This window comes from Poeciliopsis prolifica, unplaced genomic scaffold (genome assembly GCF_027474105.1).
Source record: "Poeciliopsis prolifica strain line A6 unplaced genomic scaffold, Auburn_PproV2 SCAFFOLD044, whole genome shotgun sequence".
NCBI lineage: Eukaryota > Metazoa > Chordata > Actinopteri > Cyprinodontiformes > Poeciliidae > Poeciliopsis > Poeciliopsis prolifica.
The window spans coordinates 3,067,749-3,095,730 of NW_026562419.1; the positions used below are offsets into that span (position 1 = coordinate 3,067,749).

Below are 27,982 nucleotides of genomic sequence, written 5' to 3' on the forward strand. Positions count from 1 at the left end.
CATGATTTTTGGTGTCTGGAAAATGAACCATTTAGAAATCCTAAAATCCTGTCAATAGCATGTTTGTTACTGACCTACTTCACTTATACTTCTACGTCAGTTAGCTAAAATGCTAAGGGTATTTAAAATCCTTTTGATAGCATGTGGGCTATCACTAGCATGACAGACTTCATTAAGTATATTAATCTATTTAACATTAGCTAAAATGCTAATGTTAGCATGAAGGCTATCAGTATTATGTTGACTAACTACTCCTATGCAAACAGCTAAATTTAGCTAGAATGCTAATGTTATCACTAGCAGGTTCCTTTATTTATCGGATTTTCATTAAATCTTTTCTGTTCAACATAAACATCCAGAATTTCTTCAGGTTCCCTTTAAACTAGAAAACTGATCCTGACAGAACATCAGCAGAGAGACGCTGCTTTCCCAGGGTTTTACTTTATTTACCAAATCAAGAGCAAAACTAAACGTCTTTTATTAAAAAAGAAACATTAAAAAGTGCCAACATGCAGAAGCATCAGGAACTTCTCTGAGGCTGGATGTGATCGACTGGCAGCTGCAGGTGGATGGAGCTCCTCAGCCTCCGCAGGTCGTCCTCCACCTGGAATCAAACGGATCGGCTTAACGGAAACCCGCCCCGGGTCTGATTACCGTCGCCATGACAACAGAGAAACGGGATGATCAATCAGATTTAAACAGCTAGCGCGTCACCTTAGCTAGCTCGTCCTTCAGCTCGTTGTATCTGTCGACATCAAACCTCTTCCGCGGCGTTCCTTGTGGAAGTGAAGCAAAAAACTGACGATCCAAAACGTCAGTCATGACAAAATCCTGCAGACAAATTTACTATGAAGCTCAAAGCAAAAATGATACAAACCATCCAACATCCAGAGAACGAAGATACATTTAAAAATCCTGACATGACAGGTTGATGCAGCTTAGAGTTTAATACTTTAGCTAGCACTGAAAAATTAGCAACTAGCAATGAAGTATTAGCAACTAGCACTGAAACATTAGCAACTAGCACTGAAGTATTAGCAACTAGCACTGAAACATTAGCAGCGAGCATTGAAATAGTAGCAGCTAGCACTGAAACATTAGCAACTAGCACTGAAACACTAGCAGCTAGCATTGAAACATTAGCAGCGAGCATTGAAACAGTAGCAACTAGCACTGAAGCATAAGCAGCTAGCACTGAAACATTCGCAACTAGCATTGAAATATTAGCAGCAAGCATTGAAACATTAGAATAGAATAGCATTTATTGTCATTGAACAGGATTCAACGAAATTTCTATTGCAACTCCCGTGCAAAAAGTCAAAATATACATTATTAAATAAACAAACACACAATAATAATAATAATATATACAACTAAAATGAACTAAAGGCACTCAACCACACCAAGAAGAGGGGGCATCCCACAATGCCTTGTGCTGTTCTCACCACCCGTGTCAGTTGTTTCCTCTCCTCTGTGGTATGGTAGTGCTGTGCAGCCACCATACCACACAGTCACGTTGAGGCAGAGGACGCTCTCGATCGTCGCCCTGTAAAAGTTCACGAGCAGCCATGAGGAAAGTCCAGCCCGTCTCAGTTTCCTGAGGAAGAAGAGCCTTTGTTGTGCTTTCTTCACCAGGTGGGAGGTGTTGGTATTCCAGGAGAGGTCAGACGTGATGTGGAGGCCCAGGAACTTGATGTTGTCCACACGCTCCACCTCTTCTCCATCTATGAGAAGGGGAGTGTGACCCGTCCTCCTGGACCTTCTGTAGTCCACAATGACCTCCTTGGTCTTCCCTGTGTTCAGCACCAAGTTATTGGCTGAACACCACTGAGTGAGCTGCTGAATTTCCTCTCTGTAGTGGGTCTCGTTGTTGTCTGAAATGAGACCCACTACAGTTGTGTCGTCCGCAAACTTGACGACTGTGTCAAGTGTCAAGCTAGCACTGAAGCATAAGCAGCTAGCACTGAAACATTAGCAGCTAGCATTGAAACATTAGCAGCTAGCACTGAAACATTAGCAGCTAGCACTGAAACATTAGCAGCTAGCATTGAAACATTAGCAGCTAGCACTGAAACATTAGCAGCTAGCACTGAAACATTAGCAGCTAGTACTGAAACATTAGCAGCTAGCACTGAAACATTAGCAGCTAGTACTGAAACATTAGCAGCTAGCATTGAAACATTAGAAGCTAGCACTGAAACATTAGCAGCTAGCACTGAAACATTAGCAACTAGCACTGAAACATTAGCAACTAGCACTGAAACTGGCTCTAACTGGTTGTTTGGACCGACCTGCTTGGTCAGGAGGTAGTAGCCGAAGAAGAGCATGCTGGTGGCGCAGGAGATGAAGAAGGTGACGGGCTCCATGACGTCCCAGGCGAACACGTACCTGACAGAGACACCAGAGACATCAGGAGGCTGCAGCACACAAGAACTGATGCTGCTGCACCACAAACTGACTCAGTATTTACTGCAATACATGACAATGTTGTTGTTCTGAGACCATTTTCAAATAATGTAATGGTAATAATGGAATAATAATAATGAATAAATAATACATAAATGTTAATCTCCTTACTGAGTAAATTAAAGCACTGAAGCATAAGCAGCTATAATTCAAAATTGAAGGTTGTTGTCATCCAGATTTTTGTAAAAACAAAGAGAAATGAAAAAGGACCAATCCAAACTATAAATGGATTGATCTCGTCTTAATTCATTGGTATATTGAGTGATGCAGGTGAGGTGGCTCACCAGGTGAGGTATCCCAGGAATCCCCCCTGCAGCGACAGGTAGGCGAGCCCCACCCACCCCACCAGCATCGCTCGCCGCTCTGCTTCCTTCGCCAGCTGAACTTTGACCTGAAACCAACGACATCATCAGCAGGAAATAAAATGTTTGTATTTTAAACATATCAGGAATTCAACATCATATTTAAATGCTGTGAGTCTCTCATGTCAATGACAGCTTTAAGTTGCATTTTTTCTAACAGTTTTTAACATATTTTTATTAGAAATGTTTACTGTAAATTAAACTATTTTATCTTCACATTAAAATCTGTTGTAAATCACAGTTCTGGTATGTTTTGCATTTCTTAAACTCTTCCATCGACCAGCTACACATTAAATTAGCCTCTTTGTCCAGCATCTTTAATATTCACTGTCGTCTTTCTGTCAGGTCAATAATTCAGGATGAGACTCGTACGTCCTCCAGCGGCTGCAGCTGCCCTGCCAGCGTCTCCTTCCTGGCCAGCAGCGCCGCATGCTGCAGGTGCAGCCGCTTCAGGGCGGCGTGGAGGAGCTGCACCGTGTGCTTCATGTCGTCCAGACCCAACACGTGTGCGCTGGACGAGCCTCACGGACAAACAGAGCACAAAACGTTAGCTCGGTGCCGCCAGCGCCCCCCGCAGACGGGAACAGGCGCTACCTTGTCTCAGCGAGTGAACGCTGTAGACGACGTCATCGATGTGGATCTGGAAGTTGCTGTTCAGAACCGTTTCCATCAACGTGCAGGAGGAGATTCTCTGTCCGTCTGAGGAACGAAACAAACGATCAGTTTCATGACCTCAGGAGGTCGTGGCGCCCCACAGGTCAGGCTGATGAACATTTTCTGGGTGCTGTGCAGCTAGAAGGATTTCTTTACATTTAGACGATGTTAGCATGTATAACCGTAGCAACAGGCTGTTGTTTTTAGCGTCTAATAACCCCTGAACTTTGACCCCAAACACCAGAAAGAGGAGGATAAACGGAGGCAGAGTTTGCTCAAACCAACTCTGAGCAACAACAGATAAATTATGAACAGTTTGTGTTGTGACTTTATTAGTTTCAATCTATTCTAATTTGCATAATTTCACTTTAGTTTGTGCTAATCGTATCGCCATCAACAAACTGCTGATATAAAGATGAGCTACGGCTGAGTTGTTGCTAAGGGCCGCAGAGAATCATTTCAAGGGCCGCGCATGGCCCCGGAGCCACACTTTGGACACCCCTGATGTAGGAGACATGGATATTGTCTCTGCTGCCTGGAACCTGTTAGCGTCTCCTGATGGAAATAAGATCAGATCATCTTTCCTGCATCTGCATTCAGTTGATCAAAGTTAAACGTCGTGAGGAAGATTCCCAAAATACCAACTTCTTCAGATTTGAACATTTTTTAATAACTGGAGGCAGAGAGCTTCCAGCTTGTGTTTCTTACCGCTGTTGAAGAGCGCGGCGTCCCCCACAGAGCCGTCTTTAGCCCTCAGGTCGCTCAGCAGGTCGCCCACCGAGGTCAGCATCGGCGTCAGCGCGAAGCGGCAGAACCGACCCGCCGGCAGCCGCAGGGACAGAACCGGCCGCCCGAAGCTGTAGCGCACAGAAACATCTGCAGGACAAAGACGAGAGTTAAATGAGTTACAAACAACAAAGTTCATGATTCAGGCAACAAGAAGCGTCTCTGTTACAAAAACAGTCGGGTTTATTGACCAACAGAAGAAAAACATTAAAAACTGAATCATTTTTAGTGTTTTAATGTAAAATTAAAACATTTTCAGGTGAGTTTTTTAGTTTTTCTGCTATTTAGCATCTCCAATCTAATAACTCTTATTATCATTGATATTTCAGGCGTATCGTAGCAAAAAGCCGCTTTCTGACCAGAGCATCGATTTTAATTCAAATTCACCTGGAGATAAAATGTTTGACTCTTAAATCAGGTCAGACTTCAATAATTCTGATGTTTCTACATTTTTAACCATTTGCATAATTAAAACCTATAAAGTACATGTAATGAGAAATGCTAACATTTAGCTGAGATGCAAACATGTTGAATGTGTCACCAGTTTAACCATTTATGTTCAGTTCACTTCATTTCAATGCACGACCAAATCTACCTGAAAACTTGAAACCATAACAGAAAAGATTCATTTCTTGAAGATTTTATTATGTTTCTCTGATTGTTCAACAGGAAACCTGAAAATAAAAATCCCACAGTGAGGAACAAACTGTCCGGCACTGAGGCGACAATCAACCAGGTTATTTATGTCTTTAAAAGACATTTATTTATCTTTTGTAACAAATCAAGTCCTGTTCAAGTCTCCAGAGCCAATCTGTTGATTCTATTTAAGGAAAACTGATTTTCTTGTCCAATTTCTTAACATGAGATCAATCGTTATGCAGATGATGTTGTGGTGATATTCTGTTATCATGTGTTATGTTTTACCTTTGGATGTAGATTTACTGCTGAAGCTGGAAATGACGGAGTTGGACCAGAAAGGACTGGACTGAAAGACGAGCAGAACAAATAAAACTCTACAAACTGCAGTTATTTTATTCTGAAGGGTTTAGTTTTTCTGTTTGACACAGAAAACTAAACACCAAGTTAAATAACAGCCAGGAAATCTTTGAGTTTGGTGAAAAAGCAGAACAGAAACTTGGTTTGTTAACATTTCAGTTCAGATATTTAACGAGTAATTAAATCCAAATCAAGTCTGTAATCAAGAGATAATAAAGATGAACTGCTTTATGTTTCAATCCAATTTAAAACTGAACTAAAACTTTTATTTACTCTTTTAAGGGCATTTTTCTCTCAAACTCTTGAAACCAAAACTACTTATGAAAATTGCACATGCATTATGTTTACATTTTTAAATAAATACAATATTTACACGATACTGTTAAAAATAAGTCAAATTACGTGAAGAATGAGTCAGAAATGTTTATTATTTTTGACAAACTGTGTTTATCGTAATTTCATCTTAATTTCTGTTTCCATTGGTGCTCTGTTATTTTAGGAAATTAAAAAATATATATTCAGAGAGTTTGAATAATAAACTTCTGCGGTCACATTTAAACAATAAACATGTTTTATTTTGAAGGGCCAGCAGTGTCTTTCTTTTCATATTATGAAGCTGCAGTTAGCATCAACAGCTAGGAGATTAGCAACATATTTTAAAGAAAAATCCCTCAAACACAACCTTTCACAGGAAAACGTTTGACTTTGGCTAAATTTCCCCAGTTTGTCTCATTATTTATGGGCCTGGAGCCTCAGGTCCGATTCATCTCCAGATGTGCAGATCACAGCCATCGCTGTGAGAAACTGCAGCTGAACTTGAGATGTGTTAGCGATGTGCTAACCCTGCCGTTAGCACATGAGCCACACAGTGAGGAAACGCCCACTTCATGTCGCAACATGAGTGAAACATGCATGGAGTCATGTCTGTTACAGGCAGGAACAAAATAAACCCAGTTCCTGCAGTGGTGGAAATATTCACAACCTGATTTAAACTTTAGACTCCATCAATGATTTATTGGGATTTTATGACACAAATCAACACAATGTAGGTTATATGTACAAATATACAAATAGTGAAAGAAGGTTCATCGTTTCTGCAGAGGAGCTGAAAACTAAAGCATGGAGCAGAAAATGAAACTTTATAGATCAAACTTATAAAATCCAGACAGAAGTTAAAATTTGCAACATATAAAACATGTTAAAGCTCAATTTGTTGTTCTGTAGTCACAGTGAACTGAACTTTAAACAGTAAAAATGAAGCTTTTACACACAGGAAGATAAATTCACACACGTTTTGTCGTAAACATGATTCTTTACAACTTGTGGAGAAATTTAGTTCTAAAAGTAAATGTGGTCGACATGCAGAGCAGCTTCAGCTGCCATCACTGAAACACATCATTTTAATCAAACTGCTAACAGACAGCGGCTCCGCTTCCTTCAAGGCTCAACTCACCGTGTAAACTCTGGGTCGCGCCCTTTGAAAGAATCTGACACCGAATCTGCAGAAAACTCTGGAAGCAAACATGATCAGAGGCTCAAACCGGCTGCAAACAAACACTGAGTCTCCTTTCACAGGAAGTCGTGCTGCAGGTGATCAGGAACCGGTTGGTACAGCAGGGCGGTTAACTCTTACCTCGCTGCTGCTTCCTCCCAGGCCGGACGATGATGGAAGCTGCTTTCACTATGAGTCACAGGAGGAAGTCAGAGGAGATCAGAAAAAGTCTTACTTGGCTCTGGAACGGGGCAGGAATGTTCCTGGGAGTCTGGAATGTCCTTCAGGCAAAGAGACGAGTTTCTGGAGGAAGAAGGAAATACCATCCAGACATTTCTGACATGACAGACAAAATTCAGGTTTTCCTTGTATAGCAAACAGATTTCCTCAGGGATAAAATGAGGAATAAGACTGGAAATATCTGAACGGATTAATAAGTGACGAATCAATTCTTAATAATCTGAAATTAAATCTTCAGGAGAATAGCCTTCCTCCAAAAAGGAACAATACAGTCAGAGCCGTAAATTAAATGTAATAATTAACTCCCAGTGTTTCCCAGGCTTTAGTTGCTCCTCCACCAGGCTTTAGTTGCTCCTCCGCCAGGCTTTAGTTGCTCCTCCGCCAGGCTTTAGTTGCTCCTCCACCAGGCTCGAGTTGCTCCACCGCCAGGCTTAGTTGCTCCTCCACCAGGCTTTAGTTGCTCCTCTGGCAGGCTTTAGTTGCTCCTCCACCAGGCTTTAGTTGCTCCTCTGGCAGGCTTTAGTTGCTCCTCCACCAGGCTTTAGTTGCTCCTCCACCAGGCTTTAGTTGCTCCTCCGCCAGGCTTTAGTTGCTCCTCCACCAGGCTTTAGTTGCTCCTCCGCCAGGCTTTAGTTGCTCCTCCGCCAGGCTTTAGTTGCTCCACCGCCAGGCTTTAGTTGCTCCTCCACCAGGCTTTAGTTGCTCCTCCACCAGGCTTTAGTTGCTCCTCTGGCAGGCTTTAGTTGCTCCTCCACCAGGCTTTAGTTGCTCCACCGCCAGGCTTTAGTTGCTCCTCCACCAGGCTTTAGTTGCTCCTCTGGCAGGCTTTAGTTGCTCCTCCACCAGGCTTTAGTTGCTCCTCCACCAGGCTTTAGTTGCTCCTCCACCAGGCTTTAGTTGCTCCTCTGCCAGGCTTTAGTTGCTCCTCCACCAGGCTTTAGTTGCTCCTCCACCAGGCTTTAGTTGCTCCTCCACCAGGCTTTAGTTGCTCCTCCGCCAGGCTTTAGTTGCTCCACCACCAGGCTTTAGTTGCTCCTCCACCAGGCTTTAGTTGGTCCTCCGCCAGGCTTTAGTTGCTCCTCCACCAGGCTTTAGTTGCTCCTCCGCCAGGCTTTAGTTGCTCCACCACCAGGCTTTAGTTGCTCCTCCACCAGGCTTTAGTTGCTCCACCACCAGGCTTTAGTTGCTCCTCCACCAGGCTTTAGTTGCTCCTCCGCCAGGCTTTAGTTGCTCCTCCACCAGGCTTTAGTTGCTCCTCCGCCAGGCTTTAGTTGCTCCACCACCAGGCTTTAGTTGCTCCTCCACCAGGCTTTAGTTGCTCCTCCGCCAGGCTTTAGTTGCTCCTCCGCCAGGCTTTAGTTGCTCCTCCGCCAGGCTTTAGTTGCTCCACCACCAGGCTTTAGTTGCTCCACCACCAGGCTTTAGTTGCTCCCCCACCAGGCTTTAGTTGCTCCTCCGCCAGGCTTTAGTTGCTCCTCCGCCAGGCTTTAGTTGCTCCACCACCAGGCTTTAGTTGCTCCACCACCAGGCTTTAGTTGCTCCTCCGCCAGGCTTTAGTTGCTCCACCACCAGGCTTTAGTTGCTCCTCCACCAGGCTTTAGTTGCTCCTCCGCCAGGCTTTAGTTGCTCCACCACCAGGCTTTAGTTGCTCCACCACCAGGCTTTAGTTGCTCCTCCACCAGGCTTTAGTTGCTCCTCCGCCAGGCTTTAGTTGCTCCACCACCAGGCTTTAGTTGCTCCTCCACCAGGCTTTAGTTGCTCCTCCGCCAGGCTTTAGTTGCTCCACCACCAGGCTTTAGTTGCTCCACCAGGCTTTAGTTGCTCCTCCACCAGGCTTTAGTTGCTCCTCCGCCAGGCTTTAGTTGCTCCACCACCAGGCTTTAGTTGCTCCTCCGCCAGGCTTTAGTTGCTCCTCCACCAGGCTCCACTTTACAAATGTGTGACTGATTTGCAATACGGACGGAGTGGAACTGGTCTGTTCTGCTCTGACTGTTGGTGAAGGTGTTGAACAGGTGACTCTCAGACTGACTGCAGTGTTTAGGAACCAGAACCGACTCCCAGCAGAACTTCCTGCCGAGTCTGGGCCCATGAAAATCTGCAACGACACGGGAAACAGGCGCCAGACGCGTCAGAGGGAATGAAGAGACGCAAAATTATTGACTCTTACAGCAAAGCATATCGGCTCTGCCCACTTTGCTGGAACGTTTTAACTTTTGTGAGGGGGCGGGGCTAATCATTTACACTTTAGACCAAAATTAAAATGAAAAAAATTAAATCCTGCAGTTTTATCTTCATCAGTTCAAATTCAGTAAAAATGTATTAAGCAACTTTTATTAATTAATCCAAAAATTAGTAAAGTCAACCAACAGCTGAACTTTCATGTTAGAAATATTTAGCTGCAGATGTTTTCTTTGCTACACATCATGAAATGTTCCCTAGAGAATTGCTGCTACTGCTGTTTATGCAATTAAATCTTCAGTTTCTTATTTAAAAGAGAAATTTTCAGATACTAAATCAAAAAGTATCAGTAAGTGTTTGAATCTGCAGAATGCGGCGTTTTTACTTTTATCTGATGACTAAAATACTCCAGAGCTGCAGGTAGCTGTGACTGTGAGCTGTGCAGGCTGCCTGGCTCAACGGTTCAGGAACAGAACCGGGTCTCAGTTACAGGGACAAACAGTCAGGGTGACTCACAGCTGTGAGTCACTTTGACGCTTTTTGATCCGATTCTAAACCCTCTGAGCTTCACGAAGCGACAGAAAATGAAAAAACGTTGGTGGCAAAAGTGTTTTTGTTGATTCTGCCAACGTAGCGAAGCAGCTGCTGCTTCAGGATGTAAAAGTAAATATTAACGAAGTGAAAACCTCTCTGCTGAACTGAACCAACATATTCTGGTTCCACTGGACCGGATCGAGTCAGTTTGGGTCGCTTCCTCTGAGACGTTCAGCTGAACCGTCTCGGTTCACTTCCAGGTCAAATGATGCTTCACATCTTCAGCTGGAATAATTAATAATTGATGATGAAGTGAAGCTCTGCTTACGGCTGGACTGGAGCCAGTCGGATCCTCGCTCCGGTGGGATCCGGATGGATCCGGTCCGCTCCAGAACCGGATCATCTCCCAATCGGAGCGAGTCTCAGCTCTGCTAACCAACTCTTCCTCAGGCTCCAACAACGAGCCGTCGCCTTCCTCAGCCGTTTCTTTCTCTATAATATTCACAATCCCAAACTTGAACTGCGCCACCGTCTGCCGCCACCTTTGGCCCCGGGATATCCTGCTGTATCTGCGCTGGTGGCATTTAAATCCAGATGTAATCAGTGGTGATAAAAGCAGCAGCAGCAGCCCTGCTGCCTGCTGGACTGCAGCCTCTGACCACAGCTGGAAATTTCCTCAATAATTTGTGATGAAGAGCCAACAGATGTGATGTGAAAGCGGCTTTTAATAAAGTTATTTAGCTTCTTCAGACACAACAAACCCGATCCTCTCTATCCCTCAGGAAACGCGGCTCTCTGAACGTTTTATCACGTCAGAGATTCTGGCGTGAAGATTTCTCCTCTTCCTCACCAGGATTTTGCTCTTTGTTGGATCCACATTCACAGACTGCTGGGATTTTTCCCAGAATACCCCTGTGCCTGCTGTCTGATGGGCTGGGAGCGCCGGGATCCGCCACTGGTTCTGATCGGCCCAAACATCCAAAGGAGCCATGGAACCGGGCTTCAGTTGGTTCTGAGTTCGGCTGCGTTTGGGTCGTTAAAGCTTTTAATATTTACTGCAGGTTTAAACCAACATGTCTTCTCTACTGTAACATTTACAAACTCCTGATTCAAACACTGGACAACAACCTGAACATTAATCGTCTGATTTAAGGAGAAATGATGGCGCCACTGCAGTAACTAACCATTAAAGGGACACTGCAAACTTTAACAGCATCGCATCAATACGCTTATGCAGTAAGTAGCTTCTGTAAGTTATTCTTACACAGAAGAAGTTAATTATGCTGAAGCATTGGTCATAAAGCAAACACCTGGCCATCAACATGACGGATCTGCAGCGATTAAAAGGCTTTAGCTGCTAGCGTAGCCGTTTATCAGTTTGTTCTTTAAAGAAACAGACGAGTTCGGCTCAGTTTCCTGTTTCTATCCACACCAGCAGCTGAAACGTGCAGAAGCACCAAGGAAAATCAACATCAGCATTTCTTCAGCAATTTGCTTCATGGTAACAAACCAATTCCCCAAAAACGCTGCCAGGACAGACGGCAGCGTTTTCCTCAGGACGGTCCTGAGGAAAACGCGTCTGAAGCATCTGAGGTTATGATGCTTCAGACGCCGACGTCTCTTCTGATGCTGGGATTTTAATGAATTTTCATTACATTTCTTATTAATGGAGACACCTCAACTGTGACATTGTGGAGAGGTTTATAACGTCAAAGGTTTTGTGCACATTTATAACAGAAACACAGCAAATGATCCAAACGCAGCAGAGAAAATATCCTGATAAATGGTGCAAAGGTTTATGACTCAATAAAAACGCTGTCGTTGGAGAGTTTACAGCCACAGCTGCCAGTCTGAACTACAGCAAATTTCTCTATCATACCAACTTTCTTCCAACTAAAACAAGTGGAGGAACCAGAGGCTCTTTGCCTTGAATGGGGATAAAATGTAACAAAGGAGCAAAACAGATTTAGACGTTTCTGGGTTTCAAGGACAGGAAACAATCTTTATGACCTCCCTTTCCTGCAGTTTCACAAAACAAAAACGATCATTTCTGCTCATATGTAATCTCATTGTGGTAACTCTGGCTTTGTTCAGTCTGTGAACGCTGCCAGACGGATTAAATAATGGCAGGGTCCCCGGTTTGGAGCGAAAACCTGCCAGTCCAGCAGGCAGCAGCTGAGATTCCAGACATTTTCCTCCGGATAACGGACTCCACATCTCACCCACTGAGAAATATACAAGCTGCCACCCACACCCACCTGGATTCACAAGCCTGTTGTGCAGTTACGGCTCGTTTGCCTTTCTTGACCATTGATAATAGCCATTTCTATGTGCTCCAGCTCTAGGTGTCTATCCAGACTCCAGAGGAAAGCAAACGCCCAGCACAGAGGCCTCCAGTCGATGCCAGCCTCTGTTTCCAATTTGGTACCAAAATAATGAACAAGAAGAAAAACACAAACCTCACATTCCCAGTTTAAACGGTAAACCTTCCAGTCCAGCAGTCAGCAGCCAGAATCCAAACTTTTTAGGCTCCGATAATAAACTTATTACGCGTCCAACTGTGAAGGAAGTCTGTGCTGTACGTAAAATAACAGCAGAAATAAAGGATTCACTTTTAATCTGCAAACCATTTTACGTCTTAGAGGGGAGAAAAGTTTTCTGAACCTGCTAAGCAACAGTTTCAACTGTGCAACCCCAAAAACCACAACTCTGTCGGATATTTACTGAAAATTAAGGTCTGTGATAAAATGCACAAATATTCCTCTGGAGAAAATTTCCACATTTTGCTCAGTTGAAATCGATAAAACAGCTGCAGTTCACATGAAACCACGTCCAAGTTCATGTCACAGATTTCCATTTTAAATGGATGATTATAAAGTATGACATCATATAATTATATTCAAATAAGTTCTGGAAATGGAAACAAGGTTAATCTACCAGGAATAAAACAAATATATGGAAGGAAAAGAGGCTCAAATGCTCCTTTTGGCTTTAAAACTGTCAGGGAAGAAAAACTTGCATTAAAATCATCAAACCTCAAATTGTAACAGTAAAAACTTTCCAAGCAGCATTTTGGATATTTGATACTGTAATTTGTCTTGTGTTTTATTTTAAGAACATGTTTTGTTGTTGAAATTACAGAATAAAAACTTACATAAACATTAAAAAATGATCCGAGCACACGGCCCTGAGGGACTCCATCAGACTGATTCGCTTCAGATTCACAGATTTTCTTTTCGTTCCATAATTATTGATTCCGTCTGAACAGTAAAAACTCCTGGTGAACAAAGAGTTCATGAGGAATCTGAAGATCAGCAAACAACCCGACTGTCAGGACCGAACCGAACTTCCACTGAACTTTGTTCTGCATTTCAGAAGCTAATCAGTTGCGGGGACATTAGATACGTGCTTGTTTACTGGCAGCTGCGTAACCACATAAGTCATCAGGAAACCAGCGGGTTTCTGCACTTCCTGCAGAATGCAAAGTACTCTACGTACCTTGGGTCGCGTACTGTAACCCTCCTCTGGTGTGTAACCATCAGAGGCAAGAATGAGACGCATCTTTCAGAGTCGCTGTTTTCTGGGTTTGACTCAAACTGAACATAAACAACCAACGTGGGTTTGTTCCAGTTCAGCCGACCATCTGACCGCCTTCACAGAGGGAACGACTGCAGATCTGCCACAACTTCGGCAAAAGCACCAAAAACATGACAACAAGCCATCCATGCCCTACGGAGTCAGATCCACAGAGGGACGAAACTGCCTTCATATGCATTGATAAAATAAAGATTTGTTTGAACTTGGTGTCACCAAAAAAAACATTGTTCACAATTTCTCTTCCAAACATCACTGAGCTTTACTTTCTACCAGCAAACACATGTTTTCATCTGTGCAGTTTATGGCTGCAGGCGCTACATCTAACATTAATATGTGTGCCAGACAATAAACGTCTTCCCACCAAAGTTTGATATTGTTGACGTGAGGAGCGGCCATTTTGAAACGCCATCCCACCGAGTACGATGGAAAATGTGGGTTGAGATGTTGGTAACATAAATCCACAGGCTGGTCAACAAATGCTCCAGTAGTTCCCCCTGAGGGAGGCGCAAAGATGCTGCAAAGAGTCTCCACAAACCCAACAAAGTCCCCACTGCAACTGCTGGTACGAAAAATCACGACTGTCCAATCAGAAAACAAACCAGCAAGTTTCATCATCTTCCACCTCATCTGATGAAAAGACTTGAACCTCAAAGTTTGATCTTGGAGCAACTCGTCTCGCCGACTGCGACGGTCTCGTTGTGGATTGAATATGCTGGTTGAGACGTTGTTGACGTGAATCCCACTGGCCAGCCAATGAAAACTCAAGTAAGTTCCCCCTGAAAGCTGCAAGATGCTGAGAGCAGTCTCCAAAAACCCAACAATGTCAGCATGGACCAACAGCAACGTCCTGCGACTGTAGAGACAAACGAAACAAGTTTGACCTTCATAAGAAGTTTTAAACTGGAAAACCTTTGCTCTTCAAGAAACACACGAACAGACAAAGGCTTCTGGAGGAATACGAGTCTAAATCTGAATTATTTGGCACCAGGACAGAAGCATCCCAGCTAAAGAACTTCATACCAACTGTGGTTGGAGGTGAAGTGCCACGGTTTGGACCTGACCGGCTTTCCATCACAGAACCCACCATGACTTCTGCCAAAAAACATTAACGCTGAAGCAGAACTGGACCTGGAAACACGACCAAGGCTCAAAACACAGCAGAACATCCACCCAGGCCGGAGCGAAAACTGAGCAGAAACTCACTGAGATCCTGTGGGCTGAAAAAGCAGAACAGCCCTCAGAAATCTCCCACCTGAAAGTGAGAAGTGGAGCCAACTTGCCTCACACATGTAAGAGGCTTTGACAACAAACATCCGTTTCCTGTTCCTGTTTGAGCCGTTTCAGGAAACCTTGTGCCTCTCCTGCCGGCCTGGGAGTCCAGCTGCTGAGTCAACACCGGCAGCGTCTCGCCTCGCAGCAGGGCGTTGTCTCTAGATCAACACTCATTGTGGGATCCTGCTTCTCCCTGTGACTCACTGCTGGCACACAGCAAGCAGGAGGATACCTGTGTGTGTGTGTGTGTGTGTGTGTGTGTGTGTGTGTGTGTGTGTGTGTGTGTGTGTGTGTGTGTGTGTGTGTTCTGCTGGTAATGATGCAGTGAACTTTACTTTTCTAGTGTTAGTGGTTTGGATTAACAGTCATTCTGGGTTTAAATGCACTTAAAATGAATTGAACTCAATCGAGTCCAAACATGAGTAGAAATACAAACTTTAATGTTTGCAAAGACTTTTTCATCTACTTGAAATAATTTAGCATACTGTGTGGAATCAGTGTGACTGAACTGCTTTGGTTCAAACTGAAGAGTCTGAGTCCGACTGAATGAGCAGAACTTATTGTTCTGGAGGGACGGAGCTCAAGATTTAGCACATAGCATATGCTATCTACCCAGGATGCATTGCAGCACAAACAGCATGGCAATAATATAATAAAATAAAAATCAGGGAGTTTTTTTGCCTTATTGCAGTTCATTTGTTTCTAGAATATAAAGTATTTTTACAACTAATGAGGGATTCCTTTAAAAACAGGCAGCAGAGCAAAGGCAGTGGATTAGCAGAGCTTGCCAACAACTGATGGAGTCATCCTTGACATGTTACTGTGGAATATGCATGAGACTGTCAAACAGTCTTCAGTCAGAGGCTTTTTCTAACTCATTGGAGGACTGACTGCTACCACTGCTGATGTAACTTTCCTCAGTGATAAATAGAACATTTTCTAATTTGAATAAACCAGAAACACGTTAGAAAATATTCAAGGAATAAGTTTTGCATGTCAAGGAACTGACTGTCTGTGAAACATCAGAGGTTAAAGTCTAATAATAATTATGTAAGAAAGAGTCGGTTCCAGTCAGCACCAGCTGACCCAAACAGCAGCCAGGAAACCTCCAGTAGCAGCGGGACTCACGGTCTGCGCTCCGGTCTGCGGTCCGGTCTGCGCTCCGGTCTGCGCGCTTCCTGCGCCGGACAGGCCGCGCTGGAGCTGCCGCTCCCACGTCACGTCAGCCCCGCTCCGTTTCCCCACACCGCCGCTGCCGCCTCCATCTTCTCCGGTTCGGGTTTCAGCTCCAGAACACCGTCAGACATGTGGACCGGGCCGGAAACAACGGAAGCCGGTCAGTAAAAAGGTGCCGTTGGAGCCGCGGTGACCCAATCAGCGGTTCCGTGGAGCCCCATGTTGCCAGATCTGGCTAGAAAAACAGGCAACCAGCTCGATGGAAACAAACCCAAAACCAGCGATCAGCCCGTTTTAACCAGAATTAAAACTTTAATCTGCTGGAGAACAATAATGAACAAAACTAATAAATATCCACAATTTATACAATTAATCAGAGGAGACAATTATAAATAACCCATATCAACTTATTTATTTATTTGTATTATCGCTTTTACTTGGTTTTATCTGATTTATGTATAATTAACTTCCGGTTTAGGTTTAATGCTTTTATTTTAAAAATACTGTTCTATTTCCGGTTTTGTATTATTGAACGGAAGCTTAATGAAAACAACAGAGTTTAAAACTGTTCCTGTTTCACACTGGATACTAAACTAACATCTGTAAAAACACAGAGATGTTTTTAGATCAAACATAACGGTTTTAGTTTAGGATCTGTGCATAAATGCAGTTTTGTGTGTGTGACTTGTGCGTACGTTTTCAACATTTGTAGGCTTTGGAGGAGGTTTATTTTGTTTTAAGGTTTACAAATCCAGTATTGTGCAGATATTTTGAGACTATTTTCACTCCATACATTCAAATTTAAAGTTTATTCGAGGAATTTTTGTTGTCATACCTTTTCACAATTGCTTGATTGTGGTACAAAAAATGTGAATTTGTTCTTACATTATTAAGCCGTTATATTATTTGAAGATGGTTCTCGTTTATCACAGCAACTTCTGGTCATTTTATCATCCATCGAAATCTGTTATTGTGACAAAAAAAGAGCCCTGCTGGGAGGGCGTGACATCACATTGATGAAGTCACACAGCCTGATGATGTCATCAATGGCGTCGCTTGATGGCGCAGCCTCTGTCTGACTCATCAGAATCCATTTCACTGGATTCCGATGAGTCACGTCGAGCTTCGCGTTGCGCAGCTGTCTGACCTGCGTCACGTTTTGCTCTCACAGTTTTGGCTTCAAGCTGCGAGGAAAACGTCAGAATGTATAAAGTGGAGAAGCAGAAAGCAGGGACTGCTTTTTACAACGCTGAGAAAGTCCGCAAAAAGAACAACAAGGCGATCCAGAGGCTGCTGAAAGTCAACGCAGCGCTGGAGAACTCCTCGGACCGCAGGAGCCGCTACCAAAATCGGAAGCGGCTGGAGAAAGACGAGAAGGCGTTTTTCAAACAATGCGAGAAGCGGCTCTACAAGCTGAACTTGGAATTGACATCTGGGCTGACGAGGAGGAAAAAACTGGACAGTTTGTGCAAAAGAAGGACGATGCTTTTCGATGTGTTGAAACACACGAATGAGCAAATGATTGAAGAACCACTGATGAAGTCTTTGAACCAGGGAGCCCAACAACGTCAGGAAAGGCTGTTAATTCTCAACAAAGAGTTAAGAAAAAACGTCGGCGTCTTGTCAAGACAACTTGTTCAACAAACAAAGCTGTTTGAAGAATTCACAGAGAAAGAAAGGGAAAACAAGGAGATGATGGCGATTCAAGACAGCTACTTTAGAGAGATCAGGCAGAAATTAAAATGTACAACTTGGTCACCGTGAAGAAGAAAGTCATCTCGGATGATGAAGGCGGTGACGAAGCCAGGAGAAAGAACCAGAAACTGGACAATATGCTCAGATCGCTGAGCCAACAGGCGATCAACGTGCCAATGCTGAAATATCAGTTTCTCTGCGCCATCGACGAGAAGCGGAGGCTGAGCGCCCTCAACGGGGAGTTGGAACTAGAAATCCTGGTGTTGACGGAAAGGCTTACGGACCAGACTGGCTGGGAGATTTCCTTCGAGGAGGTGGAGAAGAAGGTCAGGGAGCTGCAGCAGACCCAGACTGCCCGTCTGAAGAAGATCGAGGAATTGAAAGGAACCGCAAAGCTTGGGACCAAATCGATGTTTTCCTCGTTTACAAAAAAAAAAAGGAAAGAGAGAAGCTGACCAAGCGCTTGAATTATTTCAAGACTAAAATCACTTCTCTCCAGAAGGAATACAAAGCCTTCCAACCAGACATTGAGGCATACATGACGGAACTTCAGGCTTCTGCTGAAGCTGCAGCAGAAAGTCTTTCAAATGCAAAGAAAGACTCTCCCAAATCCAAGAAAAACAGAGGAGTCTTCAAGTGACTCTACCAGTGATTCAGATTCTGACGACAGCACCTCTGAAGAGTCAGTCGTTTCACTCCGTCCCGTCAAGGGAAGGAAACAAACAGGACCGATGCCACTTCCTTCGTACAATTCGGAGGATGAGTCAAGGAGTAGTTCAGAGGCCACAGCGAGAGACATTCCTAGAAACAAATCGGCTGCAGAGGATTCAGAGTCTGACATCCCGGAGAAGAAAAGAGCTTCCATACCGAGGTTGATACCCAGACGTCCAAGCTCCAGGTCAGATTCTGTGGACTCAATCAGTGAGTGCAAGTGTCAACCACCGGTCTACTCTAGGAGGAAGACAATCACTCCACCTTCCCGCAGACAGTCATGGTGGAATTACATCTTCTGAGCAGAGGAGAGGTACGAAAGGTTCCTTCGTAGCTTGTAGGTCGAGTTATTTTCAATTTTGAACTGCTGGGTTTTCTCCGGGCGCTCCGGTTTGACAGTCACACCCAAAAAAACATCCATTACATCGACCACCATAAACCAATCGGCTCCATTGACCAATCGGCACCATCGACCAAACGACTCCATCAACCAATCGGCACCATCGACCATTGACCAATCGGCTCCATTGACCACCATCGGCAAAACGACTCCATCAACCAATCGGTACCATCGGCCAAATGGCTCTATCAACCAATCGGCTCCATCAACCATTGACCAATTGGCTCCGTCGACAAAACGACTCCGTCAACCAATCGGTACCATCAACCAAACGACTCCATTGACCAATCTGCACCATCGACCATTGACCAATCGTCTCCATCGACCAATCGGCTCCTTTGACCAATCGGCAGCATCGACCAATCGGCTCCATTGACCAATCGGCACCATCGACCAATCGGCTCCATCGACCATTGACCAATCGGCACCATCGACCAATCGGCTCCATCGACCATTGACCAATTGACACCATCGACCAATCGGCTCCATCAATCATCGACCAAACAGCTCCATCGACCAATCGGCTCCATCGACCATTGACCAATCGGCACCATCGACCAATCGGCTCCATCGACCATTGACCAATCGGCACCATCGACCAATCGGCTCCATCGACTACCATCGACCAAACAGCTCCATCGACCAATCGGCTCCATCGACTACCATCGGCCAAACGGCTCCAGCGACCATTGACCAATCGGCACCATTGATCATTGACCAATCGGCACCATTGACCAATCGGCACCATTGACCAATCGGCTCCATTGACCAAACGGCTCCAATCATTCCTGCCTGCAGCCATCAGAAGACGACTGACTGTGCTTTTCTATAAATCTATTTATATTTGCGTTTTTATTCATAGATTGTTTTATTTGTTCATTCTATTTATTCATTTTATATGTTTGTTACATTTAATATTTATATTTAAATAATTTACAATATCACAATTATGTCTATTTTTTTAAATAAATTTTATATTGTTTACACTTATATTTCTATGTACCAATATTTAACATGAAGTGGCTGTCAATATACAAACAATTTCCCCTTCAGATCTATCGAGAATATTCTATTCTATTCTATTCTATTCTATTCTGTTCTAGTAGTTAAAGCTGACGTCTTTCCATCTTTTAAAAACCCTATAAATGCATAAAATCTCAATATTTTTCAGTAATATTTGCTGAATAAACAGATTTTACTGTATAAATAAAATAAAACAGTATAATTCAAATTTCAATCCGTTTATTTAGTAGAAATGTTTTAAAATCCAAAGTTGGCTGTAAAAACAGGATGAGCTTCTTTAAAACTTTATTTCTTTTTATTAGTGACTGAACTGTTTTAGTTTTGAATTATCTGCCTTTTAGCTGCTTTTACGCCATTTCCAACACAAAAAAATAAAAAAAATATATTGTATTTTTTTTGTGTTTTTATAGTTATAGTTTCTCCTTCAGCCATGTTGTTGTTATAAGATGTCATCATTGTTAATGTGATGCTGTTGTCCACCGCAACGTGGAAAAATATCTTATTTCATTAGAGACAAGATAATAAAATAATTTTATTATTTCATTATAATAAGATTATTTCTTATCTTATTACAATGAAATAATAAGATAAGACATGTAAACGGATAAAACTGGTGATTAGTTTATTGGTTGATATTTGGCCGTTTCAATCAGATCCTTTTTGTCCCTAAAGACTCAAATTATAAATTGAAGTTAAAATTAAACAAAGTTAATATTTTGGCAAATCTTTAAGAGCTTTAATGTTTGTCTTGAAATAAAAGAAACTCCATTAATTTACTATTTTCTATATAAAAAGTTATTTTACTTTGTGTATCTTTAATAAATATCTAAATATTTAACAATTATTTTTTAGCCTTTGATACAAAATGAGTAAACAAAACATTTATTAAAATTAAATAAATCACATATATAGTTTTCTAGGGTTTGTAAGTTTGAGGTTAAGAATGAGTTTGAATATTCTATTGGTATTTTTGTTTATTGCTGCTGTCTTTCTTTAACCTTTTGTTCTTGCAGTTGCAGGGAAAATCCACAGCGCGGCGCTGTTGGCCATCTGTTTCCACATCTGAACGCCTGCAGTTCAACTCTTCAATGTTTTACTATTGAGATCAATTCAGTACAGAATCACCTCTAGGAACAGATTTTATATATATATATTTATATAAAAATAACTTCTTCTCCGTTTCCAGCTCCTCTTTGCCGTCCAGCAGGTTTTCCAACAGGATCGTTTTGTTTTTTCTCCCGCGTCTCCACAGGATGATGCTGCCACCACCGTGTTTCACCTTAGAGATTCAGAGTTCAGGGTAATAAATAAGTTCCTCCACCTGGAGGCGACAACAAAAATGTTTTGTGTACCCCAAACATTACTTACTATAGCAACACAACTTTTTTAAAAAAAAATACTTTTCATATTTCTTTGATTTTTCATGTTGCAAAACAAAAACCTTAATTTGAATTACAAATGAAAGAAATCTGGAAATCTGAAAAGTGTGGCATACAATCAACCATTTACTCATATGAAGCCATTTTGAATTGATCTGAACTCCCAGCCTGTGTGGCGAAACACGGCGGTGGCAGCATCATGCTGGAGGGAAGCAGGTCAGAGTTAATGATGAGATAATCAGATTTTTCTAAATGAGACTTTCACAAATCAAATAAACCAAAATTAGTTTTATTTTTATTTATCTTTTACTCCTCAACAATAAACTGAACATGCAATATTTTTATTAAATGAGAAGTTTGCATCAACCCTACAGCGACCACAAAAAGTTCTTACAAGGGCCACAAATGGGCCCACGCTCCTCATTTTAGAAACACCTGAACTACAGAGCTGCATCTTCCATCAGGACAATGACCCAAAACTAGAATGTGAGTGGTCCAGTCAAAGTCCAGGCTTAGATTCAGATTTGGAAACTGATCAGAGATGTTCAGCATCAGAAGGAGCTGAAGAGTCAGCAAGTTTTCCATCCTGACCTTCAGATTCTTACCTGTCTGAGAAACAGCTGTGGTTGGTTGAGAAGCAGGAAGTGTTACTGTGTGTGTGTGTGTAGGTGTGTGTGTGTAGGTGTGTGTGTGTGTGCGGTTTGGTTTTTCCAGCTCATTATCTTATCTGTGATCAGTGTCTGCGGCTCGGACTCAGTGAAAGCTGCTGCAGGTGTCGTGGGCGTTGTTTGTGGAAATGTTAAATGTTTCTCCCAAAGGTAACAGACAGAAAGGACTCGACTGTTTACAGAGTCGCCTTTCACTAAAGACGGAAACAATCTAAAAATACGCTTCAAAGCAAAACCTTTCATCTGTTGTGTTGCTTTTTGTATTTGGGACTTTAAATAACTGATGATCCAGTTCGGATTCAAACTAACCGTTTCTCTGCTCTGTGTTTGAAGCCTGGTGTCTTGTTGTTCTTGACTCAGAAACATTTTTGGTGCCTGTAAGTTTTACTTGGATTGCGCCAAACGTAAAGAGATGCAACTTATCAACTGGTGAAATTTCTGCCAATATCTTAAGTTAAGTCTGTCTCAGAGATTTTAATCTGTTAACATTTTTGGCCAATTAATCATATTTTTTAAATTTTGATTTTGATTGTTTATTGCAAAGGTTTCGGGGCGGAACCATCATACTGCCGTGTTTCTAGTACTGCCGTAAATCTGACGCGCATCCCCAAAAAACATCAGCAGAAGATGAATCTGCTTCTCTCGGCAAACTGGGGGTTAATTTGTGCTTCTAAGCGATCTGATTGGACGCTGGTGAAGGTGTGCTAAAAGGAGCTAGCCTTTATTCAGGTTAGCATCTCAAAGCTAACCATGTTGCTAACGCTAATGTCAGCGTCCTCGTTCTTAAATGACTCACATGAACGCTTCCTGAAACTCTTTACATCAATCTGATGGTTGGATGACATGAATAGCAATAAATATATAATAAATATAGCGTTCAGATGTTGATTTATTCAGTAATTTAGCAACAGTAGTTGCTTATCTGTAGACATGTATTGTGTTATTAACGGACATTCAGTAAAAATAACAGATTATTTTATTCCACAGTTTATTTAAAGCTTAAATTCTAATCCAAAAGTGGCTTAAAATACACGTTTTGCATAAAAAGCAGAAATAATGAACACGTTTTATCACTGATTCATTATTCCAGTTAAAGTAAGTGACATGTTGGATTATTAAAGACACGGTGAATTTTAATGTGAAGTTTTATGATGAAAAATTCACTTTTATTCTGAATTAAAGTCTGATCTCTTCATTATCCTGTTTCTCATCCACACTGAAAAAACAAAACTGGTCTTTTATGAAATGATTTGGATAAAATGAATTTTATCCAAATCAATTGATCAAATTGTCCTGTTTAGAAAAGTGAATGAATTTCACTTTTAAATAAATTTAAACTCAATCTACATAAAACTAACAAACTATTTTTTTAAGTTGTAGCTGCATTCTCTTTTTTCAGTGTAACTGGAGCTGAACCAAAACGTCCTAGTCCAAACATGTCCATCTGCAGCCTCCGTATCGATGACTGCGGGTATCGATGGGGGGCGGGTTGCGGGGCGGGTTGCGGGCGGACCGGGCCGCCTATAAATGGAGCAGGTTGCGGGTTTGTCTCACCTGGGCGAACCGGAGCATCTTCCAGCAGCAGCAACAGGTGCGTGAGAGTCACCGCCCCGCACGCGCCCGCAGCTTGCAGTGACTTTTCAACCTGGACGTAAACCTGAAGGTCGTCGCGTCCCGCAGCGATGAGCCTCCAGTTGGTGCTGATGTTTGGCGTCGGGGCCGCGCTCCTCCGCGTGGACGCGCGCGTCCGCCTGAACTCCATCAGGACCGTGATCCTGTCTGAAGGCCACGCGCTGCCCGTGAACAGGAGCGCGTGGGGACGTGGCGTGGACCTGACGGTGAGTGGAAGCAGCACGACTGTAAACACCTGAGATCTGATCTGCTGAGGGGCCAAAGGTGACAGAGAAAAACAACAACAAACAACAGAGTGAAAACAGCTCTGCTGGTGAAGGAGCTTCAGATCCAGGTTTTACTTTTTGACATTCTGTTTGTTCCAGTTTCTAAAGTTACATTTATGAAAGTTTGTTGTTTTTAAATCCTAATAGCCGCCGCATTATGTCCATTACGCACTCTTCCGTTTGCCCATATAAGGAAGACGCTGTGTTGGAGCGCAGCTGATTCATTACAGAGACAGACAATCGGCATTTCCATTTAAAAGCGGGTAGATCGCTGAGAGGGTCAGAGGTCAGAGGTCAGGCTGATTCCTCTACAGGAAACCTCCTCTTGGAGAGGACATGCAGAGCTCTGCTAGCTTTTAGAGAAGGTTGGCCTGCTGCTGTTTCAGCTTTGTTTGATTTGGTTTCTGTGATGCATTTATGTTTTGGTTATTTATTGATTAATTTTTTTATTCTTTTGGGGGTTTGTGGTTTAAGGAAGGGGCGTTTATTGCCCAGCCCTCCAGGCTCGCTAGTAAATAAAATAACCTGCTGTTCCTGGTTCAGCTGTTTTATCTAGGAGACGAGTGGAAGGGGAGTTTCTTCCTGTTGCGTTATTCACAGGGAGTCTTTCTTTTGTTGTGAGTGTTTTTGTTTGGGAACACATAGGTGTATTCAGTTACTTTTGTTTATTATTTCTCCCCCCAGCAGTCTGATTTTATTTAATCAGAGTAATCAGCTGAAAGGTTTCCAGGGCCAGCATAGATTTAAGATTTTAAAGTGGTCAATATTGTACAATGAAATGAATTAACTATTTATGCCTGAGGGTTATTGTGAGTAAATAAACTGGTTAATTTGCATCAGTGCCTCTGATTATTTTTTACAAACTAATGTGTGATCTGGTAAAAATAAAACACCAGAGAATTTAAGGTTCTTCACACATAACTAAACCGAGGTCACACTAAGAAACATTTTCCTCACATGGAGCCAGTAAAACATTATAGATGGAAAGCAGCAAAATCCAGGAGGAAACTGCAAGACAAAACAACTCCAGAGGATTTATTTTCTAATTTGGGGAATATTTTAGTGTTTCAGTAAAAAAAAAAAAAAAAACTAAATAGACCTGATTATAGGATGGAAGTTAAATTTAAACATCAAAAAACATTAGAACAACTTGAGCAACAATATCTGATTGTTATATTTTTACTAACCAAGAATAACCAAGAGAAAAAGATTTTCAAAATAAAAGCTCTGCATTTTAGCTCCATAGATCATGAATGAAGATACTCAGTTCCTACTTGAAGTTTATTCTCACAGCTAGCATACGCTAACATCTTGGTGTCCAGGTTTTGATTTTTATTTCATCTGCTATGTTTTTACAGTTATTACCGTGTTTATATGTCACAAAGCTCCGTCTCTTCCAACAAACATGTCAAAATGCTTCAGTCTTCATCATAAAGTTTCTTAATCTACTTCCTAATCTGCTACTGCGCTTCAGATTTGACCAATTTATCTGCAGCTATTCAATAATTTTAACAATTAAACATTAAAATGTATCAATAAATTGTCTCAGGATTCCTAACTATCAGCAACAATGTTTCAAATTTTCTCTACAAACCATTTAAAATGTTTCAAGCTTCATTAAACCGACGACAATGTTCCTGAAGAATCTATTGTTTTGTTCAGATCGTATCAAAATGTCTGCTTCAATGTTTCACTGTTAAAATGTTTCAAAATGTTTAACTCTGTTATACATCTGTTACAGTTGAAAAAGTTTCTTAACAAACCAGAATGAAAATGTTTCAAACCTGGACGGTCTGTTAAAATGTGTTAATCTCGATATTCTGAGTAATCCCATGTTTGAGATGAATACTCAGGATATTTTGGTGTAACTTGGTGGCTCTGTCTGTTGGTTGGTTTCGGTGCAGCTCCACCAGTGCATGAGCGACCTGGAGTGCACCATGGGAAAATACTGCCACGTCCCGACCAGAGGCCCCGCCCATTCCCGCTGCCACGCCTGCCGCAGGAGGAGCAGGCGCTGCGTCAGGGATACCATGTGTTGCCCCGGCAACCGCTGCAGCAGCAGTAAGACCTGCTTTTAAAACGATGGTCATATAATCTAAAAATATGGAGAATTTCAACATGGATTATTTGCTTTGTTGTTTTGCAGACGTTTGTGTTCCTGAGCTGGTCGGTTTTTGGCCTCAGAGTGTCCTGGACGCTGACGGAGACATGAACCCAGCATCTAACAGAGGATGGAGGAAACGAGGGAGGGTGAACCTTAAAGGGTCTTCTGCTACAGGTACATTTGTTCTCTCCGCTCTCAGTCAAACCAGCCTGTTCCCCTCCTGGCCTGTGGGGGCGCTGCACCAAGAACCAGTGGAGGAAATGACACAAAAGCCTCTGAAGACGCTGAGAGCAACTTCCTTCTTTATTAAATGGAAACAGAAATGGAGTTTGATCAGGTTTCAGTAGCTGTAGGATTTCTGTTTTGTGTTTGGTAAAAGAAAAGGAGCCATTTTTTCTGCTAGCGCTAGGCTAGCAGGTTTGTTTTGGTTGGATTTTCCACTATATTAATTTTTCTGGACAAAATGGTGAAGAACTAATTTATTTGTTTGGTAAACTTTTAGTAATGATGTCAAACAGGAAGCCTGATTGGTCCACATAATGGCAGCTGGCTGTGTCTTTTTTAATCAATGAACTTTCTATTGAAACGGCCTGGAGTTTGTTGACCAGAGAGGTTTTGTGTTCTGGTTCTGCAGGTCAGGTAGGCGACCTGTGCCTCCGCTCCTCTGACTGCTCAGACGGGTTGTGCTGCGCTCGCCACTTCTGGGCCCGGATCTGCAAGCCGGTGTTGCGGGAGGGCCAGGTTTGCACGCGTCAGCGGCGTAAAGGCCACCAGGGCTTGGAGCTGTTCCAGCGCTGCTCGTGCGGCGCCGGACTCACCTGCCGGGCCGCGCCGGACCCAAACAGCCAGACTCCGCCACCGCGGCCATCTTTGCTGCTGGACCAAGCTGCGAAATCCAAGTTTGAGGTTTCCCCTTCCTTGTCTCGGCACGCCTCTTCCCACACCTCGGTGCTGGGCCGCGACCTCGTCGTCTTCAGTGGCGGCGAAGACGAGACTCCATGTGTGTCAGAGGAAATAAGGTGGACACAATAACGGACTGATGGAGGGATGAACGGAGCAAATCTCCTCTGTCTGTGATCGAGGCCTGAGGCAACGAGAGGCAGACAGATTTGTAAAAGAAAGAGTGAATTACATTCCTGTTTACACTTGTGAAATTCCCTGAGTGTCTCCTTCAATATCTGGGAGGTCACCAGCTTCCTGTCACGCCAGCTGAAGGAGAAAGGAAACTTTTAGACATTGGGATGTGATTTCCTTCTGGGCGTCTAGACAAACCGAAACCGCTTTGAAATCCAGTCTGACCCCAACAACACAACGTTGATGCATATCTGATCTAATTCACACATTGTTTTCACTCTTCATCACTAAATCTACAAAGAAACCGAGTTCAGATATCTGGTCACTTTAGCATAAAATATTAGTCAATTTAGTCAACATTTGAATTATGTTTTCAATAAATAACTATTCCATCTTTATAACATTGTAAACAGGTTCCATCGCTCTGACTCCAATCCAGCCGTTCACCATTCCTTTCACATTCTGTTTTAAACTTATTAAAAAAAACATTTTGTGTCAATATTATCATACTTTTTACATTTTAACTAATTTTACTGGGTTTATTCTCTGAGTAAAAACTAAATGAATGAATTAATTTTTTCCAGACTGTTTTATTGCACTGATATTTTGAATTGGTTTTCTATAAATATTGTATTTTGTGGTAAATCTGGGTGAAATTATTCACATTTAATGAGTTTAACTGAAAGTTTATTAAATGTTTTGTGAATAAATTTTTCTTCTTGCTATAGTTTTCTGTTTTGTGCTAAAAGCACCTTTACTACACAACCCCTCTGAACCCTATTTACCGTATTCTCTGCTTCATTTCTCCCAATAGATGTTATGCTAGCTGGCTAAGCTAGCACTAGCCAGCAGTCTCTTCCTGGATTCAACCATTTCCAGTTATGAGCTTCAAACTGTTAACTTTCTGGGTCACAGATATAAATTAATGTTGGGCTCAAATACACCTGATTTTATGTGTATTTTATCTATATTTGACTTTATGTTTTTGCTAGCAGCTAGCTTGTATTAGCCAAGTTTATTGATAAGACTTGACACAGAATAACAATAAAGCTTTTTAAAATCCTTTTTTTCGTCATTGAGATGTTTGTAATTTCTAGTTTTAACTGATATTATCTATGAGCCAGAGTTTCCTTAAGTGCTTCTGATGTGACCGTCTCCTCTAAGCAGGTACTGAAGGCTGCGGGTGCAAAACGTCAGGAAGATAAAAATACCAAATGATTTCATTATAACTGTCATTTCCAAACATAAATATCAAATTTTGTGAAATCAGTCAGGAT

At 42.4% G+C, this 27,982-nt stretch overlaps 2 protein-coding genes across 10 annotated transcripts; one reads left to right on the top strand and one right to left on the bottom strand.

The window, feature by feature from the left end:
* Positions 1-425: 425 nt before the first annotated feature.
* On the bottom strand, positions 426-7,415 carry LOC129376538 (calcium uniporter protein, mitochondrial-like). Of its 8 annotated transcripts, XR_008607778.1 has the most exons (10): positions 6,718-7,415; positions 5,193-5,253; positions 4,191-4,358; positions 3,423-3,527; positions 3,201-3,349; positions 2,751-2,857; positions 2,292-2,388; positions 1,633-1,793; positions 1,446-1,546; positions 715-831 (listed from the first exon to the last, which is right to left on the bottom strand). XR_008607778.1 is itself a non-coding variant. In XM_055056139.1 (9 exons), exons 1-9 carry the CDS (start codon positions 6,787-6,789, stop codon positions 521-523), a joined length of 960 nt encoding a protein of 319 aa, XP_054912114.1. In that variant the 5' UTR covers positions 6,790-7,415; the 3' UTR covers positions 426-520. The 8 variants fall into 8 exon arrangements, 3 of the variants coding, with proteins under 3 accessions (XP_054912114.1, XP_054912116.1, XP_054912115.1); XM_055056139.1 differs by lacking the exons at positions 1,446-1,546; positions 1,633-1,793 and adding an exon at positions 426-604; XR_008607775.1 differs by having other exon boundaries at positions 1,446-1,874; positions 6,718-7,414.
* Positions 7,416-15,815: 8,400 nt separating this feature from the next.
* On the top strand, positions 15,816-27,845 carry LOC129376540 (dickkopf-related protein 2-like). Of its 2 annotated transcripts, XM_055056142.1 has the most exons (5): positions 15,816-15,913; positions 23,029-23,467; positions 25,432-25,588; positions 25,674-25,805; positions 26,266-27,845. In XM_055056142.1, exons 2-5 carry the CDS (start codon positions 23,312-23,314, stop codon positions 26,661-26,663), a joined length of 843 nt encoding a protein of 280 aa, XP_054912117.1. In that variant the 5' UTR covers positions 15,816-15,913; positions 23,029-23,311; the 3' UTR covers positions 26,664-27,845. The 2 variants fall into 2 exon arrangements, with proteins under 2 accessions (XP_054912117.1, XP_054912118.1); XM_055056143.1 differs by lacking the exon at positions 15,816-15,913 and having other exon boundaries at positions 23,386-23,892.
* Positions 27,846-27,982: the final 137 nt, after the last annotated feature.

Bases quoted from the DNA above. Each gene is read 5' to 3' on its own strand.
- LOC129376538 (XM_055056139.1), bottom strand. From the start codon at position 6,789: ATGTTTGCTTCCAGAGTTTTCTGCAGATTCGGTGTCAGATTCTTTCAA. The intron at 3,350-3,422 runs GTAGCGCCTGTT...TTTGTCCGTGAG, and splicing joins CGTTCACTCGCTGAGACAAG to GCTCGTCCAGCGCACACGTG. The intron at 2,858-3,200 runs GTACGAGTCTCA...CGTTGGTTTCAG, and splicing joins AGCTGCAGCCGCTGGAGGAC to GTCAAAGTTCAGCTGGCGAA.
- LOC129376540 (XM_055056142.1), top strand. From the start codon at position 23,312: ATGAGCCTCCAGTTGGTGCTGATGTTTGGCGTCGGGGCCGCGCTCCTC. The intron at 23,468-25,431 runs GTGAGTGGAAGC...GTTTCGGTGCAG, and splicing joins GACGTGGCGTGGACCTGACG to CTCCACCAGTGCATGAGCGA. The intron at 25,806-26,265 runs GTACATTTGTTC...CTGGTTCTGCAG, and splicing joins TAAAGGGTCTTCTGCTACAG to GTCAGGTAGGCGACCTGTGC.